General features: G+C 41.4%; 1 protein-coding gene across 4 annotated transcripts in view; it reads left to right on the forward strand.

The window, feature by feature from the left end:
• Positions 1-16,385, forward strand: part of MAPK6 (mitogen-activated protein kinase 6) — a 29,250-nt gene extending 12,865 nt beyond the window's left edge. Inside the window, exons 1-6 of one of the 4 annotated variants that reach the window (XM_029958845.1) lie at positions 1,869-1,965; positions 7,360-8,572; positions 9,304-9,448; positions 12,431-12,595; positions 13,210-13,411; positions 14,014-16,385. In XM_029958845.1, coding sequence (XP_029814705.1) covers positions 8,018-8,572; positions 9,304-9,448; positions 12,431-12,595; positions 13,210-13,411; positions 14,014-15,112 — 2,166 coding nt within the window. In that variant the 5' untranslated portion in view covers positions 1,869-1,965; positions 7,360-8,017 and the 3' untranslated portion in view covers positions 15,113-16,385. Of the gene's footprint in view, positions 1-1,868; positions 1,966-2,281; positions 2,306-2,449; positions 2,496-7,359; positions 8,573-9,303; positions 9,449-12,430; positions 12,596-13,209; positions 13,412-14,013 lie in introns of those variants that run through there. The other 3 variants (XM_029958846.1, XM_018069760.2, XM_008927142.4) reach the window with 3 other exon arrangements.
• The last annotated feature ends 700 nt before the right edge of the window (positions 16,386-17,085 follow it).

Consider the following 17,085-nt stretch of genomic DNA (forward strand, 5'->3'; position numbering starts at 1 on the left):
GACTGAAATGCCACTGTGGGTGTTGGCATATAATCCCAATGGGCACAGTATGATGGGCTCTCCAGGTGCTGTTTCAAGGATGTAATGTAACATTTTTCTTACTGCAGCATCCTAGAATCTGAGGATCAGCTTGATCTTTTGTTTCTTATAATAAAAATACTTCGTATGGATGGAGGGATTCTTTAATTAACTAAGTAGCTCTGGATTTAGACATGCAACCACTGCTGCTCCTGCCTTTTTTTAACCCCCAAATCTCTTCCTTTAGTTCAAGTGAAAACTCCTCTGTGTCTTGGCTCTGGTTGTTGTCCTAACATCACCTCTTCCAAATATGCACTACTGCAGTTTTTTCTTTATAGAGTGTATTTAAATACAGGCCTTCTGGAGCACACAGTGCTGTAATCTTCCAGCTCTGTTTTGCTGGGTGGGCAGAAGAACTGCAGCTTTGTTACTGACTTTTCTGCACTGTTGGCAGCATGGTGAGCTGCCTACCAATTAGCAAACATTGTAATGTAAAGTGTCAGTTTGGTTACTGACTTCTGTATGTTTGCTATTAGTACAGTTCTGCACTACCCAGTGCTTGGTTCACCTCTCCTGCCAGTGGGGTCAATAGCAGAGTTAGCAATGCATCTGGCTAATTGAAACAGTTAATGTTTGGCTGCATAATTGAGAGAGTTTAAAAGTTATTTAAATAACTTTAGAGAAGCCGAGTAGGGAGCTCCCTGGATGTTGATGTATGACTTGTTTATTTTTAAAAACTGAAGTTACATTATTTAAAAGTGTAAGGGTCAATTGGATGCTTCTGTCCAGATGGCAGCAGAGCCAGCTGTAGAGCCATATCACACGTGAGTAACTTCTGTCCTAGTACTAGCTAAAAATAACCTGTTTAACCAGCAAAAATTAATATTAATTTTTTTATCACCTTTTGAGTCATCCAGGCTTATAAGAGATGTACGAAAACTGTCTTGACAGTTGTACCGAAACTGGGTTAGTAGAAGCATAAGGCTCTTCTGATACCTAGAGGCCTGGTGTTTTCATACCTTTCTGTCCCCACTAAGACTGCTGTATGAAAGTCTTGGGGGTAAAAAATGTAAAGTTTTAATTATTTTTCTTTATTTTGTTGCATTAGTTGTGATTTGGGGGGAAAAGCAGGCTCTTACTGCCTCTGCCTATGATAGTTAAGGGAGGTGCAATAGCAAGGCAGAATTCCTTTCTGGCATATGCAGAGGTGACAGCAATGGCGAGGTGTTTGTAGATGTTCGTGAGGAGAACATTCAGGTCCACCATGGCACTCAGAACATCAGAGCCGAAGTGTCACCTCCGTTGAAGGGAACCCTGCCTGCGTTGTGCTGCCCGCTGCCTTCCAACTGTGTTTGTTTCTGTCCCATGAGGGACGTTTGATGACGGGGCAGTTGAACTGGCCCCACACAGGCTGTCGCTGCCGGACCCGCACGGTGACAGCTGCGGGGACAGCGCTGGGCCTCCCTGTCCCACCGCTCGGGGCCCGCCGCTGCGGGCACACCCGAGCCCCGCACACCGCTGCCCCTGGCCCCCCTCTCTGATGTGTTTGACCCCGCTGGGCCTCGACAGCGCTGAATTCCTCAGGCTCACTGGGCACACTGGGAGCGCCGTGTCTTCGGGCCGCAGGCGAGGCGGTGAGGCGGCCGGGAAGGGGGTCGGCAGCTCCCGGGGGCTCGCGGCGCTTCCCCCCGCAACGGAAAACACCCGGGCGGTGCTTCCCCGCCGCCCGTCCCGAGGGCCGCCCGGGGCCGCCCCGCGCGGGGGCGGAGCCCGCCGCCGCGCCGCCCTCCCTGCCCTCCGCCCGCCGGGGGTTACATGGCGGCGGCTGCGGCAGCGGCAACCCTGCGGCGAGGCGGGCGGGGCGCCGGTCGGGAGGCCGGTGGCGGGGCCGCGGGGCGCTCGGCCGTGTGAAGCAGCGCAGCCCCCGATGAGCGCCTGGGAAGGCCCGTGAGTGCGCGGGGGGATCGGCGGCGGCGGGGGCGGTCCTCGTTCGCCGCACGCGCGGGCCCGGTCCCGCCGCACAAAGGCGCTTTGTTCCCTCCCCGCCGGGCGGTGGCGGCGGCGGCGCCCCCGGCCCGGCCCGGCCCGCCCGTCCCGCCCCGCTCCCCCTGCCGGGGCTACTGGCCCGGCCCCTCAGCACTGCGCGGCCGCGGGGCCGCGCGGGCCTGACTTGGGCGGCGGGGCGGCCCGCGGCGGGGGCGCTGCCCGGCGGCTGCGGCGCCGGGCCCGGGGGCCGCCCGTGCCTGTGTGCCGGGGGCGGCGGGGCGGCCCTGAAGGGCGTTTGAAGGTAGGCGGGGGGCGCTGGGCCGGGGCCGCCGCCTCCCCCGGCCCGGCGCGCGCTGGCGGGCGAGGCCCGGCTCGTCCTGGGGGGGCGGCGGGAGGAAGGATGTCTTTTGCCGGGGGGCCGGCCCATCCACAGCCTGCGGAGTTTTGCTGCTGCGATCGGCGCTGCTCTCCAGCCGGGAGAGAGGGCACAGGTACCGCTCGCTCCGGCTGCCGGGCGCCCGCAGGATCCGGTAGCCTTTTGTGGGGAAAAGTGACTTAATACTCTAATAAGTAGCTTGAAACGCCGGACGGAAATAGCTTGAAGAGAGACTGCTCGAGTTTTGGGATTTGGGAGAGCAGGGACCCCTTGCCTGGGCAGGCAGGATGCTCTCACTTGACATATGTAGGATGTGTCTCTTTTTCTGACTAATTCAGGGACCAACCTGACAATGGCTGTTAATTGTGTTGTGGGAAAAGAAGCGGTGTTCGGCATGTTGTTTTATGGCCGGTGCAAGCCTTGATAACAGTGCTGTTGGCAACAAGCTTTTTATGTGTATATATATGTGTATATATATAAATAACATTGTCATGTGTTTATAAACGAGCTACAAATTCCGGAAAGTAGTGGCTTAAAATAGAGGTACATTTTGGTTTGTTAATTGCGTTCAGAAAATGTATTTAGCTGTAAAGCTAAAATAGGAACTTTGATTTCAGCCCCTAGCTCGGGCTCAGTCCTTGCTTGTGTGGTTGTTATCTTTAATTCACTCTTGGCTGGTTAACTGTTCAGTGGAACACCAGACTGTAGCAGGTCTGCCGAGGTGCAGGAGGCTGTGGTAAGCTGATGGTCGGCTTTTTCAGCTGGGGAGTTTCCACTGAATTACCCAAAAGGACGGCCAGACCATTTTTATACACAGTACAGTAAAACGCGCTTGATTCTTGTGTGTTTTTACAGATACTTCACAAGATTTATAAACTAATAGTAACATTTGCTTACTGCCAGCACAGAGTTCCCTAAACAGTGTGGGGAGCAAGTAGGAGGCTGTAGAAAAGCGACAGTTTCGTGAGTTGGACGATGACTCACTCTGCCTACTGACTGCAACGTGGCTGATCTAAAAAAAAAAAATACTTCTGTGCCCCGTATTTTTATAGTCAAAGGGATAGTACTTAGCAGTTGTATAATATGTCATTAGTCATTCTTGGTCTTTCTCTTGTGAGTAATGATTTGATCATTATATGATCGGCATAATCATATTAGCTGGTATCTCTCAGTCTTATTTGTATTTCTGAAAAAGTAAACATCTCATACCTGACTGATTCAGTGCACATCCTGTTTCCTGAAAACTGTGATAAATCCACGTGCAGAAGTTGAGCACAAATTGAAGGGGCTGCTTGCGTAATACCTGAAGCTGGTCATGTGTGACGATGTCTGCTGGCACTAGGGATGATTTCAGAGGCTCTCTGTGGGTCACTTCTGTTGCCCTGTCCCAAGAACTGGCCCATTTTAAAAGCATAGTTGTAAACCACTTAACAAAACAGTATCTTTGTGTTTCTCTCTTTAAACTTTGTAGGAGGAAGGAATAAAAGTGTCACTAAAAAAAAAAAGGTAGTCTTGGAAAGGGGATATCCTAAATGAAAACGTCAGTGCCTGCGTCAATAGCCTGTTAAGCGCAAGTTGGGGTGATGAACCCCCCCTCCTTTTTTATACTGTAATCTGTGATGTGTTTTAAGTGGTTAGAGCGGGTACACAACTGAGGAGAGTTTGTTGGTTTTGTGTATTTAGTGTGTATTTTCAGGGTAGACAGTTGGACCATTGAAACTGAAAATTTATAAACTTCTTGCTGTTATACTTCTTAAGTATTAGTGTCTAGAGAAACCCTGCATCTCATTATTTTCTAAAGTTAAAAGCCACTCTAAAATGCAAAGAAGAAAGTTACTTTGAGCTCATTTTTTTTCCTTTGAGAAAAGCTTTAATTTCTCCTACTTGATTACCCTTTAAGTAATTATCATCTTAGAGGAAGGGAAAGTTTGGGGTTAACTTTTTGGTTCAGTGAGAATATGTGAACCTGCTACAGCATCGGCATCTGTTACATTTCTAAAATTGAATTTTCTGTGGCAATAAATGAAAGATCACTCTCGATTACAGGATCTTAATATGTTTCCATACTGGAACATTTTTGCTAGGACAGTCCCTGACTGTCCTCACCATGCTCTTGTGAGGGTGCTGTATGTGTTTGGTAGATGGGCTGCCTCTTGGTCAGCTTCCTAGAACTAGGTCCTGGTTTGAATGATAGCTGGGCCCTGCTTTTACTGAGTTTGGTATTAAGTAATTTGCTCACAGATAGGAAGTTTGTATGAGGATCAGGTCAAATTGAAGGCTGCAATGGGTTGCTTATGTTGCCAGCATTTGTTTTCTTAGATAAATCACTGTGATTGTGGAGATCATTACATGCTCCCTGGAAACACCGTAATTAGTGGTCACCTGGTGCAAGGAGTTATAGTATAAGCTGATGGTGAAAAATGCATCATTTCAGAGATTCAGAATGAAAATTTTAGGGCTCCTGCTTCAGTAAGCAAGTGGGCCATAACTCCCTTTCTCCCTGAAGCAGTCAAGTCATTGCTGCAGTCGTGCTGCACTTCTGCTGCTCCCCTATTCAGTCATGGCAGTAGGGGGTAAGATTTGAGTTAGGGTGAAGAGATCTTAATCCTTGCTGTTGGTGATCATTTTTTTGAATCTGTTCCTGTGCTGTTTAATGGAACTAGCTAAAAGAGAGGTTCCAGATGTGTCACCCAGCTGGTGCAAACAGATTCAGCATTGCTGCATATTGAAGACATCAGCATGTAAAACAATAAGCCTAATTATGAGGAAGAATACAACTGGTTTTAGATGGTCCCAAGGATATAAAATACGGTTTACTGCAGGGTGTTTGAAGAGAGGCCTTGGACCTTAGCACAAAATTTAAAATGTTATGGAAATTCATTTTTGTAGCTCATACTAATTTGAAAGGGGAGGTGTCGGAATGAAAGGAAAATGATGTGATGTTAGCTGTTTTACAGTCAGCAGCTCAGAATGAGTGATCCTGAAAGTGATACATCTGAGTGAGAAAATAATTTTAGGTGTAAAAGTGTTAATAATCAAGAGGCTAGACTTAGTTGTTTTATAATTGTAAACAGTGTTGGATAGTCACTGATGCTGTCCTCTTAAGGATAAATTTTATTTTTGTTCTTTAAGTGAATTCATGAGTATTTTAAGAGAGGTCCTCACTTTGTCTTAATATTGATAGAAAGATAGAAAAGATAGTTTTGGGAAAAGTAATAGTGCTACCTCATTATGTTTGTACTGAGGCTATAAAGCCTTGTAAAACACTGTTAATAATTAGGACTTGCCAGTGCTCAAAGAAAGGAATCCCAAGGCAATAGTTCCATGTACTGAGTAGAGAAAGCTCTGAAGATCACCACAGCGGAGGACAGCTCAATGCTTTTCAGTTTAGAAATACTGCATTTGGTGATCTTCATTTAAAAAGAAACTGAGCAGAGAACGGCATATGTTTCCTCCTTTCTGTGTTTGTCTTGTGGCTGTGTAAGTACCTGGAGGCAGGTGGTGTGTGGGAGGAGAGTGTGAGTGAGCCCAGGGCACTGGGGCTGTGTGTTTGGTGACAGTGAGGCTTGAGCCTAAGGAAAGGCAATATTTAAATGTGTTGAAACAGTCTTGTTTCTGTTTGCCAGTGTGTCTTTCTTTCCTTTTTTTTCTTTTTCTGTATACAATTCTGATTACTTTAGTGAATTTAGACCATTATTTAGAATATGTTAATAACTTGTCAGCTGCTCTTGCTGTTCTGTCAGGATTTAGGAGACTTGTTTTGCTTGCTCCCAATTGTCCCACTGAAATCTTAGCATAGTTTTAAGGAATAACGCTCTTAAAATTAATTCTGAAGTGTTGGGATAGTTTAGAGACCTTTACATTTATGTAGAGAGCTGGGCGAAGAGCTGAAATTTGTTAATCTAAGATTGAACAGACAGCATTTAGTGGTTTGATATGACCTATAGTTGTTGGGGAAGAACATACAAGTGACTTGTAATGGAATTGCCCAAACCTTACCACACTGTGTAAGTTACACCTTTGACTCTTTGTGGCATTTTCGAGCATTTAAAAGAAAAGAGGATGTTGTACGGAAATCCAGCATGTGGTCTTTATGACTGCATTCTGCTGCTGCTGACAGGAACTTACTGAGAAAATTACCAGTTTGTTTGCTTGTTTGTTTTTTCATAAACAGTAGGTGAATTCATTACACTATTAACAAATAAATGATGTCTGAAAGTGCCATGTGTCAGGGGAAGTCGTTGTAGAATATATCAGTTACTCTGTAAAATGTACGTGCTGTTAGTTTTTCTCTGTAATCTAGTTGGATAAGTGTTGAATTAACTGTTAAAGTAATAATATTTGTCTAATATGTATGAATTACCCCTATGATTCCTGTAATAATGAGTCTCTAGAGGCAAAGTTATTATTTGAGATGTGGGTAAACTTTATCCAAAATCTTTATAAGCTTTTAAGGCACTGGATGTGTGCTGTATATTCTGGGAAGTCAGTAAATACTGGGAGTGCACAAGCCTTACCCTTTTCGTGTGAACAGTACCCAGTTATTTCTTATGATGGTGAAATAGTTTAACCTGATTTTGTCTTTGAGTAAAAATTCATTGAAAAGAATTACTCCAAAATTTAGTGACTGATGTTAAGGATATTGTTGTGTCTGAGTTGTCTCTTGGTAATTCTCCAGTAGAGATGTTTTCTTTGTTATGCCCTTCTTTATTAAGATTCAGGAGGATTTTTCATTGTGTGCCATATATTTTCAATAGATTATATCAAAAATGTTTTAGAAGTGGTGGTTGGTCAGTATCGTCAGTTTTCTACAAGTATGAAAACTATATGTAATTTCTAATTAGTTTAGCTTTTGTGATCACTTTGTATTTTGTAACCTGACAGCGAATAAGTTGTTTATTTGTTAACTTAATGAGCTGGGGGAGGAGGAAGACTTTTGTATTTGCTGCAGCACTGATGTATTTTTCTCTGCTTTTCAGGTTGTCACGGAGTAAAATGGATGGTAGCTTTGATTGTGATTGTGGTGAGCTGGAGCCACCTGATCATTAACAGAAGGCATCTTTTGTAAATCAAGAGCTGCCAGTTTCCCACTTAACTAGACTGTAAACAAAGGAGAGGAAAAGGAGGAAGAAGGAAAAAAAATAGTGCTTACCAGCACCATAGAATGACGCTGCTCAGGACCAGTCCAACACTGAATGTATCTGCACTGTGAGGAGGAGGATGTTAATAGAAGCCTATTATGTGCATATTTATTCACATTTTTGTTAAATGTTAACCAGTTTAGCACAGTAGAGCTGAGTGCATAGTATGTCATTTCATTCCGTTTGAGTTTCTTGTGAGTATTTTCTTCAATGTCTGCAGAAATGCTGCACCTTTCTTGAACTATGAATGCTGCAATCTTTCTATCTTATGCTCAGTTTGAGTTCTAGAGCTTACAGGCTCTAAATTCACAAGGGGACACAACAGGCCTGGCTGGCTCATAATGAAATGAGAGTGTCAAGAAACCATCTTGCCGTCAAAGCCAAGTGTTTCTTCTCCCTTTCTCTAAGACCTTTCCTTCAGATACCAGTGGAAGTGTCTCCGTGTGTTTACAGAAGCTTAGTAGTTTGAGGAAAAAGAAACGTAAAGAATTTAAAAATGGCAGAAAAATTTGAAAGTCTCATGAACATTCATGGTTTTGATCTGGGCTCTCGCTATATGGACTTAAAACCACTGGGCTGTGGTGGAAATGGCTTAGTTTTTTCTGCTGTCGATAATGACTGTGACAAGAGAGTGGCTGTCAAGAAAATTGTCCTTACGGATCCCCAGAGTGTTAAACATGCTCTACGTGAGATCAAAATTATTAGAAGACTTGACCACGATAACATTGTCAAAGTATTTGAAATTCTTGGTCCCAGTGGAAGCCAGTTGACAGATGACGTGGGCTCCCTTACAGAATTGAACTGTGTTTACATTGTCCAGGAATACATGGAGACAGATCTGGCTAATTTGCTAGAGCAAGGCCCTTTACTGGAAGATCATGCCAGGCTTTTCATGTACCAGCTGCTACGTGGGCTCAAGTATATTCACTCTGCAAATGTTCTGCATAGAGATCTCAAACCAGCTAATCTTTTCATTAATACTGAAGACTTGGTGCTGAAGATTGGTGACTTTGGTCTTGCACGAATCATGGATCCTCATTATTCCCACAAGGTATGCAGAGAGGGGGAATATCTAAGTGATATACTGACAGCTGTGCTTTCTTAAAATAGCGTCTTCTTCCCTTTTCCACAGGTAGACAGGCTGTGGAAGGCCTTGTTAGCAGGTGGGCTGTCATGTTAGGGATCATGCAAAAGAACTGGAATGCTTGCAAATAGAGTAAAACAGATCACTGAATGACATGTTTTGTCTCAGATAGTTTTATTTTATGCTTGCAGTAGTCCTTTTTTTTTTTTTTTACTAGTTGTGTTCATAAAACATAACCTGAGATTAAGAGCAACATTTAGAGGCACAACTGTAGCAGCCTTAGATAAGTTTATAAGAGGTGCACTTGCAATGTGCAAGTGTGGCTACTTCCTGGGATTGGTTTAGAGATAACTGTCTTCCTGGTCTAGATGAGGTTTCACAAGAGAGTTCAGTATCATCTCTGCATTAATTTGGCACCTGGGAATGAGAAAGTTTTGCTGCAGTACCTCATTTAACTAATAGATAGTGTCATAGTTCTATATTGCTGCTGTTCGCTCATAAAGATACTTGTATTTCATTTAAGAAGGTAGAAAGGTGTAGTATGAGGCATGTGGTACAGTCCCTGGGACCTTGAGACCAAGAAATCTTCTAGTAGTGCGTTTAAAAAACAAGAAACAAGTAATTAAAAAGAATACGTCTTAAAAATCTAAGTAATTTTTTTTCCTTTTTTTTTTTCCCCTTTTAATTAATTTCCTTAGGGCCATCTTTCTGAAGGATTGGTTACTAAATGGTACAGATCGCCCCGTCTTTTGCTTTCTCCTAACAACTACACTAAAGCCATTGACATGTGGGCTGCAGGTTGCATCTTTGCTGAAATGCTGACTGGGAAAACCCTCTTTGCAGGTGGGTAGAATGAAAATATGTGTGCATATTCCTAAAAGGAGTGGTACTGCTTAATTATCTTCCCCAAGAAAGATTGGGTTTTATGGTTAATATCAGTAGTCATTGACTGTCAGAATATGCTATATTATTGTGCAGTTATATAAACTATAAATAGATGTATTTATAAAGCAGAAGACACTTCAGTTTTGTTACTTGTGTTGGTGTGTATTTAAACAAATCACAATTAAATGCAATAATCATATATGGTAAATCTGTCTGCAGTTATGTTAAGCTAAATTTATTGGATGCCTAAGGTTCTAATACGTGTGTGAATTGGGGAATATTTTAGGGTTATGAATGCCCTGAGTATCATGTGCATAAAGATTATTCTGTTTAAGGTAGTCAATCTAATCACTTCTGCTTCTCTATATTTTAAATTATGAAGTCCCAGTGGTATAGATTTAAGGTTTAAAAATGTAAAATTTAGTGTGACATAGCAAGGACATGTGCAGCCTTCAGCTGTTTCTGGTAAGACAGGAAGCAAATGCTCTGGTCTCATTGGACATGTCTGTATTAGTGCTTTGGTTAGGACTAGGAGGAAATTTCTGAAGCAGATCTCTTATGGCCATCCTGTACCACATTGCTGACTTAGCTCAGTGCACAAACAGGAGCCTTTTAGATGAAATGAAACTGTCATTTGCACTGTAGGAGGTCACCAGTGTGCTCCACCTGCTGACAGGCATTCAGTCCATGGGAGCAGATGAGCTCTAGTCTGCAGTAAACCTGAAATGCTGATTTTGTGTGCACCCTGGGGCCTCAGCAGCAGCTGTATTATTCAGGCTTGCTCTTGGATTTGCTCCTGTTGGTCTAAATTACTGGAGTAATACAGATAAAACCCCAAAGAACTAAATTTAAAATATGTGTGGACTAAGAGGACACCTCTGCAGTAATTCTTAGTGTTGCATGAAAAGGTAATGAAATCACCTTTTTCCAATTAAGTATTATTAATGGAGAACAGTCACTTGAAAGCATTATTTGGTAGAAATCAGTGATTAATATGTGCAAAGGTTTTTCTTAATTTGCAGGGAGTTGCTCACTCTTTGAGTTTCGAACTACTGGAGTAAGGTCCACAGTGTATTAAATGCTTGGCTGATAAGAGATTTATTAGGTTCCCATTGCATCAAGCACTTCTACTGGCAAATAGTGAAATAGTAGGAGAAAGTCTGCACAATGATCACAACTGCCAGCATTTTGGCTTTTTTTTTTTTTTGAGCAGCATTGGTATTTTTCACAAATTTTTATTGGCCTAATAGCTGTGTAGTGAGTTAAATTTTGTTTTTTAAACTTAGGCTTAGTAACCAAATCCCTAAATTTGTAGGCTTGGTAATCGTGTTGTGTAGATCCCTAGAAAAATATTTTTAGATATGGGTGTGTCCCTCTGAAAATTTAGCACTGCCATGGTTTTCTAATCTTAAAGAAAAGTGGATTTCTTAATGTCATGCATTTGGAAAAGGAAGATGGTTGGAGATATGACAGTGATCCTGTCATGAGACTCTGAATAAAATTCTTTTGCAAAGTTGTTTGAAGGGCTTGATTTGGTTAATTTACAGCTTCCTATCTGCTTCTGAACCATCCCTTAGGAATGCTGCTCTCCGGAAAGCTGATGAGAATGGGAAGGAAGAATGCAGATTAAAATTGCAGAATACCTGGGATAAATGAGGGAAGGGAAGTTGAGGCAGAGGAATTCAGTAGCTGTTCCAAACAACTTCTCTGGTTCTTTTTACTAAATGAATATTTTAAAATGCTCATTTTGCTTATAGTAGAAAGAAGTCTGATTAATTTTTAAGCTGGCAGTAATTATACAGTAGAATCTGTTTTCCAACAAATTACAGGCACTATAAATCTGATAGATAACATATTAAGTAATTTGTAGTAGTTTGAAGCAGAAGGACAAAACAGCTTTTTCAGTCCAGTAAAGAAGTTAACAGGAGGCAGCACTGATTCATTTGGGGAACATAGGTCTCTCAGATTTTCTGTAGTGACTTTGCCTCGGCTTTTCTTTAGGTCACCTGACAGGATTTCCAATGCAGGCTGCTGAAGTGAACTGGCAGTGTGTAGGTTTTGAGATGTACAGTCTCTTGCTGCCCCCATTTATTTTTATATGTAATGTCACATGCATCAGTATTGCTTGTCATTGCCCAGAGCTGCTCGGTGAAGGAGGGAAATGCTGGCATGCAAATAATCCTGAATAGTTTCACCTGCTAGTTGAATCTCTAGGGGGCTGCATCTTTCTTGGAGCTGAACAATGAGTTGAGTTTAACAAACTCTATTTCTGAGTACTCCAGTACCAAATATAGATGCTGTTCATTATTCAAAACTGACCTGCTATATGGGCCCTTCTGGTACCTACCCAGGGAGACTTCAGGTAGTGCTAGAAGAGTACTATAATTTCAATCATAATACAGTACTTTTTTTAAAAACAGTATCACTCTGCTTAACTGACAGGTGATTTTTGTCTTGTACCTGACAGCTAATGCAAGATTTCAGAGTAGAATATTGGCCTGTAAGATCTCTTCCTGAGCTAAACCACTACTGTTTTTATAAGGAAGGGGCATATAATTCAAACTGAGGTCAAATACTGAATTAATAAGGTAGATCAGCTGAAAGGGAAGAATTGCAGAATATAGTATGTAACAAAAAGTGAGGTGTTTTGTAGAGTACCTCATCCATGGTGAAAACATCCTTGCAGAAGCTTAAGGTTAGGTCGCTTTATCTGTGAGTAGCAGCTCTGTAATTCTTCTTGCACCAGGGCATTTCTTGAGAGCTCTTCAGATTTATTATCATTTAAATTCAGAACTTCACCCTTTCCTCTGTTGTAGGAGATTATAATCTTTTACTGGAAATAGCTGCTCAGAGCACAAAATTTTGACGTGCCTTTCATGTACAGGGATCAGAAGTGTTTGAAGTTGAAATGGCAGCTTGTATTTTCTCTTTGGTGCTCAGGTGCGCATGAACTTGAACAGATGCAGTTGATCCTAGAATCAATTCCTGTTGTACATGAGGAGGACCGTCAGGAGCTTCTCAATGTAATTCCAGTTTACATTAGAAACGATATGACTGAGCCACACAAACCTTTAACTCAGTTGCTTCCAGGCATCAGTCCTGAAGGTAAGTAAATTAAAAAAAAAAAAAACTTCCCATATTTCAACGTTATAAAATAGTGAGAGCGACTTTGCAGTGCAGGTATGTGATTTTTAAAAGAATTTTGAGTTAGAAGAATCTGCATTCTCTGCAGAATGATTGTCTTCTACTGTAATAAAATAATTTGCTTCCATAATAGCTGCTTGGTGATCTTTGGAGTAGAATTGTGAATCTCTGCTGGAGTTATTTTCACTGGAATTGCTCTATTTTGAGACACTGGCCTTCTAAATATAAGGGAACGTTGGAATGGAGTCAGTGTAAAAGAACTGTCTTCCAAATGTTTTTAAAAGAGTCCCCCAACAAAAGTAAGAGCAGTGTTTCCTGGTGTTGGTGGATACTGATTCAGCTTGAAGCATTTGTCTCTCAGTATTTTTTCATGCTTTAAGTTGACCTTAGATTTGATTCACTCTTCCAGCTTTCCAGTGGCTCTGGAATGCATATTTGGCACTGTACTGTCAGTAGCTGATATTTCTCGGGTGGCTACTGTGAAGGAAGGAGAGCTCTAGAGCAAAGCACTGCACCTTAATGTTAAATTCTGAGTGCCTGGAATGTCCCATTTAATGGTAACTTTTTCTCTGCAGCGCTGGACTTTCTGGAGCAGATTCTGACATTTAGTCCCATGGATCGATTGACAGCAGAAGAAGCTTTGTCCCATCCTTACATGAGCATTTATTCCTTTCCAACGGATGAGCCTATTTCAAGTCATCCTTTTCACATTGAAGATGAGGTTGATGATATTCTGCTAATGGATGAAAGTCACAGCCATATTTATAATTGGGAAAGGTAAATTTATCATTTACTTTGGTAACATAACTGGATGGTTTTGTGCTTCACGGGCATCAGTTCCTTTTCTCTTTGTTTCTTCTTCTGAAGTTGACCTGAGTGTAAAATTTTCCCATGTAGACATTCTTATTGAGTTTATAATTCATTACACTGACTTGGAAATGCTGATGCATTCCTGAGATGCACTCAGGACTCTAGAATCTAAAATTAATCTCTCCGTTATTTTTTTCCCCAAAATATTTCTCTAGAAAATAAACTTTATTTAAAGAGAGTTTTAAGTATGATTGTCTTATCTAATGCTTAGTGCATATAATAGTAAAGAGACTCACAGTAGTCATCTTAAGTCAGTTAAACTCACTTTTAGAAAGAGGTCTGTAAATGGAGTGAGCTATTGTACATACTTCCAGACTTAAATCTTTCAGATGTGCATTTGGGGATTGCTTATGCCAGATTAAATTAAAACCTGGAAGATGTACCAAATTGAATTAAGGATAACTTTGTGTTGAATTGTCATTATTCTGTAAGGGAAATTCTCAACTGTCCCTGTCTTTGGAGCTAGAAGACAGTTTTTAGCTGCTAACACTTAGGAAATTGTTTTACAGATACCATGAAAGTCAGTTTTCAGACCATGACTGGCCTATTCATAATAACTTTGAAGCTGATGAAGTTCAGCGCGATCCAAGGGCTCTTTCTGATGTTACTGATGAAGAAGAAGTGCAAGTAGATCCTCGCAAATATTTGGATGGAGATCGTGAAAAGTACCTGGAGGATCCTGCCTTTGACACCCACTTCTCTACTGAGCCTTGCTGGCAGTATTCAGATCACCATGAAAACAAGTATTGTGATCTGGAATGTAGTCACACTTGTAATTACAAAATGAGGTCATCTTCATACCTAGATAATTTAGTTTGGCGAGACAGTGAAGTAAACCATTACTACGAGCCCAAGCTTATTATAGATCTTTCGAACTGGAAGGAACAAAGCAAAGAAAAGTCCGATAAGAAAGGCAAGTCTAAATGTGAAAAGAATGGGTTGGTGAAAGCTCAGATAGCACTTGAGGAAGCATCACAGCAACTCGTTGAGAAAGAAAGGGAGAAGAATCAAGGATTTGACTTTGATTCTTTTATAGCAGAAACCATCCAGCTTAGTTTACAACATGAGTCTACTGATGTTGATAAATTAAATGACTTGAATAGTTCAGTGTCTCAAATAGAGTTGAAAGGAATAATATCGAAGTCGGTGAGCAGAGAGAAGCAGGAGAAAGGAATGGCTAATTTGGCACAGTTAGAAGCTCTGTACCAAACCTCTTGGGACAGTCAGTTTGTGAGTGGTGGGGAGGAGTGCTTCCTCATAGACCAGTTCTGTTGCGAAGTCAGGAAAGATGAACAAGTGGAAAAAGAAAATACTTACACCAGTTATTTGGACAAATTTTTTAGTAAGAAAGAAGATGCTGAAATGCTAGAACCTGAGCCAGTAGAAGAGGGGAAGCTTGGGGAGAAGGAGAGAGAAGAGAGCTTTCTCAGTAACAGTGGCGAACTCCTCTTCAACAAGCAGCTTGAGGCTATAGGTATTCCTCAGTTTCACAGCCCTGTTGGTTCGCCTCTGAAGTCAATACAGGCCACGCTAACGCCTTCTGCTATGAAATCATCTCCCCAAATTCCCCACAAAACCTACAGCAGCATTCTGAAACATCTAAACTAAAACACTCAGCAGACATTTCTTTTATATTCATGAGATGTGTTTGTCTTTTTTTATTACTAGTGTAAGTAATTTTTTTACTTGAATCAGACGGTGTAATTTTGGTATGGATTTCATTAGTTTTCTGTTTACCATTGTTTTTACAATCCAGAATTACTTTCTATACATGAGTTAGTTTTGTTTTTAAACTGGCATGTCGTTTGCACACAAAATTAAAGAATAGAGCAAAATAATGCAAAATGCAGGAGGTAACAAAAAAAATGCACTAAACCAAGTAAAAAACATTCTCTCAGTAAAACAGAGTCCATGTTTTGCAGAAAAAGAACCTTGCCTTGAAATTTACACAGTGAGACTGTACATAATTGCATGAAAATATCTATTTTTCCCGAAACATTTTTTTCATTCATGCGTATTTTAGAGTTTTTCATACTGTACACATTTCTTAGACACATGATACCAGCAGCAACTGAAATGAATGCAGAATTTGGTACGCATGTGTTATCTACCTCAAGGTAACAGCAGTATGTGGCAAAATATTAACCACCCATAGTGCTTCTCATTATGCACTTCTATTTAGCCAGCATTATTGTAGTAGCTATTCCTATTGAAAATCATTCAATATTTATAAATGTTCTGGTATGCATTCTTTATAGTGAAGTGTTAATATGCAGCACTTTTATTTATTTTAGCAAATAAGTATATTTCTGTAATTATAGAAAGTCAACTTAATTTTTGAGTTACTTTTCAGATAAAAGGTTTTGTTTAGCACTATGGTTTTATTGCCTACATAGCTGGATATATATTAACATCGGCTTATTCTGAGGCTATCCAATACATTTTTTATTTTTTAGTTTTCATTTCAAGTAAAGCACTCACTGTGTATAGGAATTTGTAATTGGAGGTGCTTGATCTCTACAAAAGAAATTAGGAATTGCTTTATTATCAAATGCTCCTAGAAGTCTTAATTGTGTTCATTTTTTAAAAATTTTGTAATGTTAGTTGTGTGCATGGAAATAATTAAGGTACAACATTACTGTAGGTTAAAGTTCTATATGGTGAGACATTTTGTTTTTACTGTCTGTTTTTACTGAATGATTCCTGTCCCACTCCCGACCCCCCTCCAAAGCAAGCATGAATAAAATTAGGTTAAATATAGCATGTAGCATCTCGGTCTTTTGAAAATTTGTTTTACCTTCTGATTTTTTGAAATACTGGATGTATCATTGGCTCCCCTGTTTAAAACGAAAAACAAATAAAAACATGGCCAGCAAAATGACTGTTGGTTTGTGATGCTTTGTACACACTGGGAGAGACGAAGAGCTGCTCCTGTCCTGCAGCCCTGTGCCTGTTCACCTGCACTGCCTGACACAAGGTGCTCGTGGAAGCAGGAGAGACTGTCTTGTAGTCTACCCTGGAACTGCTGCTCCTGGTGATGCAACACCCTGGAAGGAGACTCCAAGGTTCTTTCTGTCCCAGTCCTTGCAGCCTGTGTTGAGGAAAATCCCGTGTAGTGGTATGGCTGTGGAAAGTGTAAGTGTACAGCAGTGTCCATAAATGTTTTTGGGGAAAAAAATTGACTTTCAGAGTATAAGTGAATGCTACTGTTTTACAAACATTTTAGACAGACTAGCATTGAAGTGGAAAAGCTGCTGTGAGTGTGTGTGTGAGCACCACTGTCGCTGGCAACCTGGAGTGAAGGTAATTGTGTGGGTTCCTCAGCCAAGAGCCTGGCTGCAGCACTCTCATGAGGAGATTTTGGGAGCATGACCAGGTAACTCCTGTGGGGTGTTTCAAAATGTGCAGGTCAGATCTCTGTTGCAGCAAGCCCTGGAACAGTATGTGTTTCTCTTCAAGTTCCTCCTGTCAGAACCGTTCCTGAGGGAGCTAATTACCCGTACAAAAGCTACATCTTTTGGCAAACTCCTACAACTTTTTCCATGACAGTGTTTTAGTTCCTCCAAATTTTTCCATCCCTG

The sequence above is a fragment of the Manacus vitellinus genome, unplaced genomic scaffold, assembly GCF_001715985.3.
Source record: "Manacus vitellinus isolate BGI_N305 unplaced genomic scaffold, ASM171598v3 scaffold_16_pilon, whole genome shotgun sequence".
Classification (NCBI taxonomy): domain Eukaryota; kingdom Metazoa; phylum Chordata; class Aves; order Passeriformes; family Pipridae; genus Manacus; species Manacus vitellinus.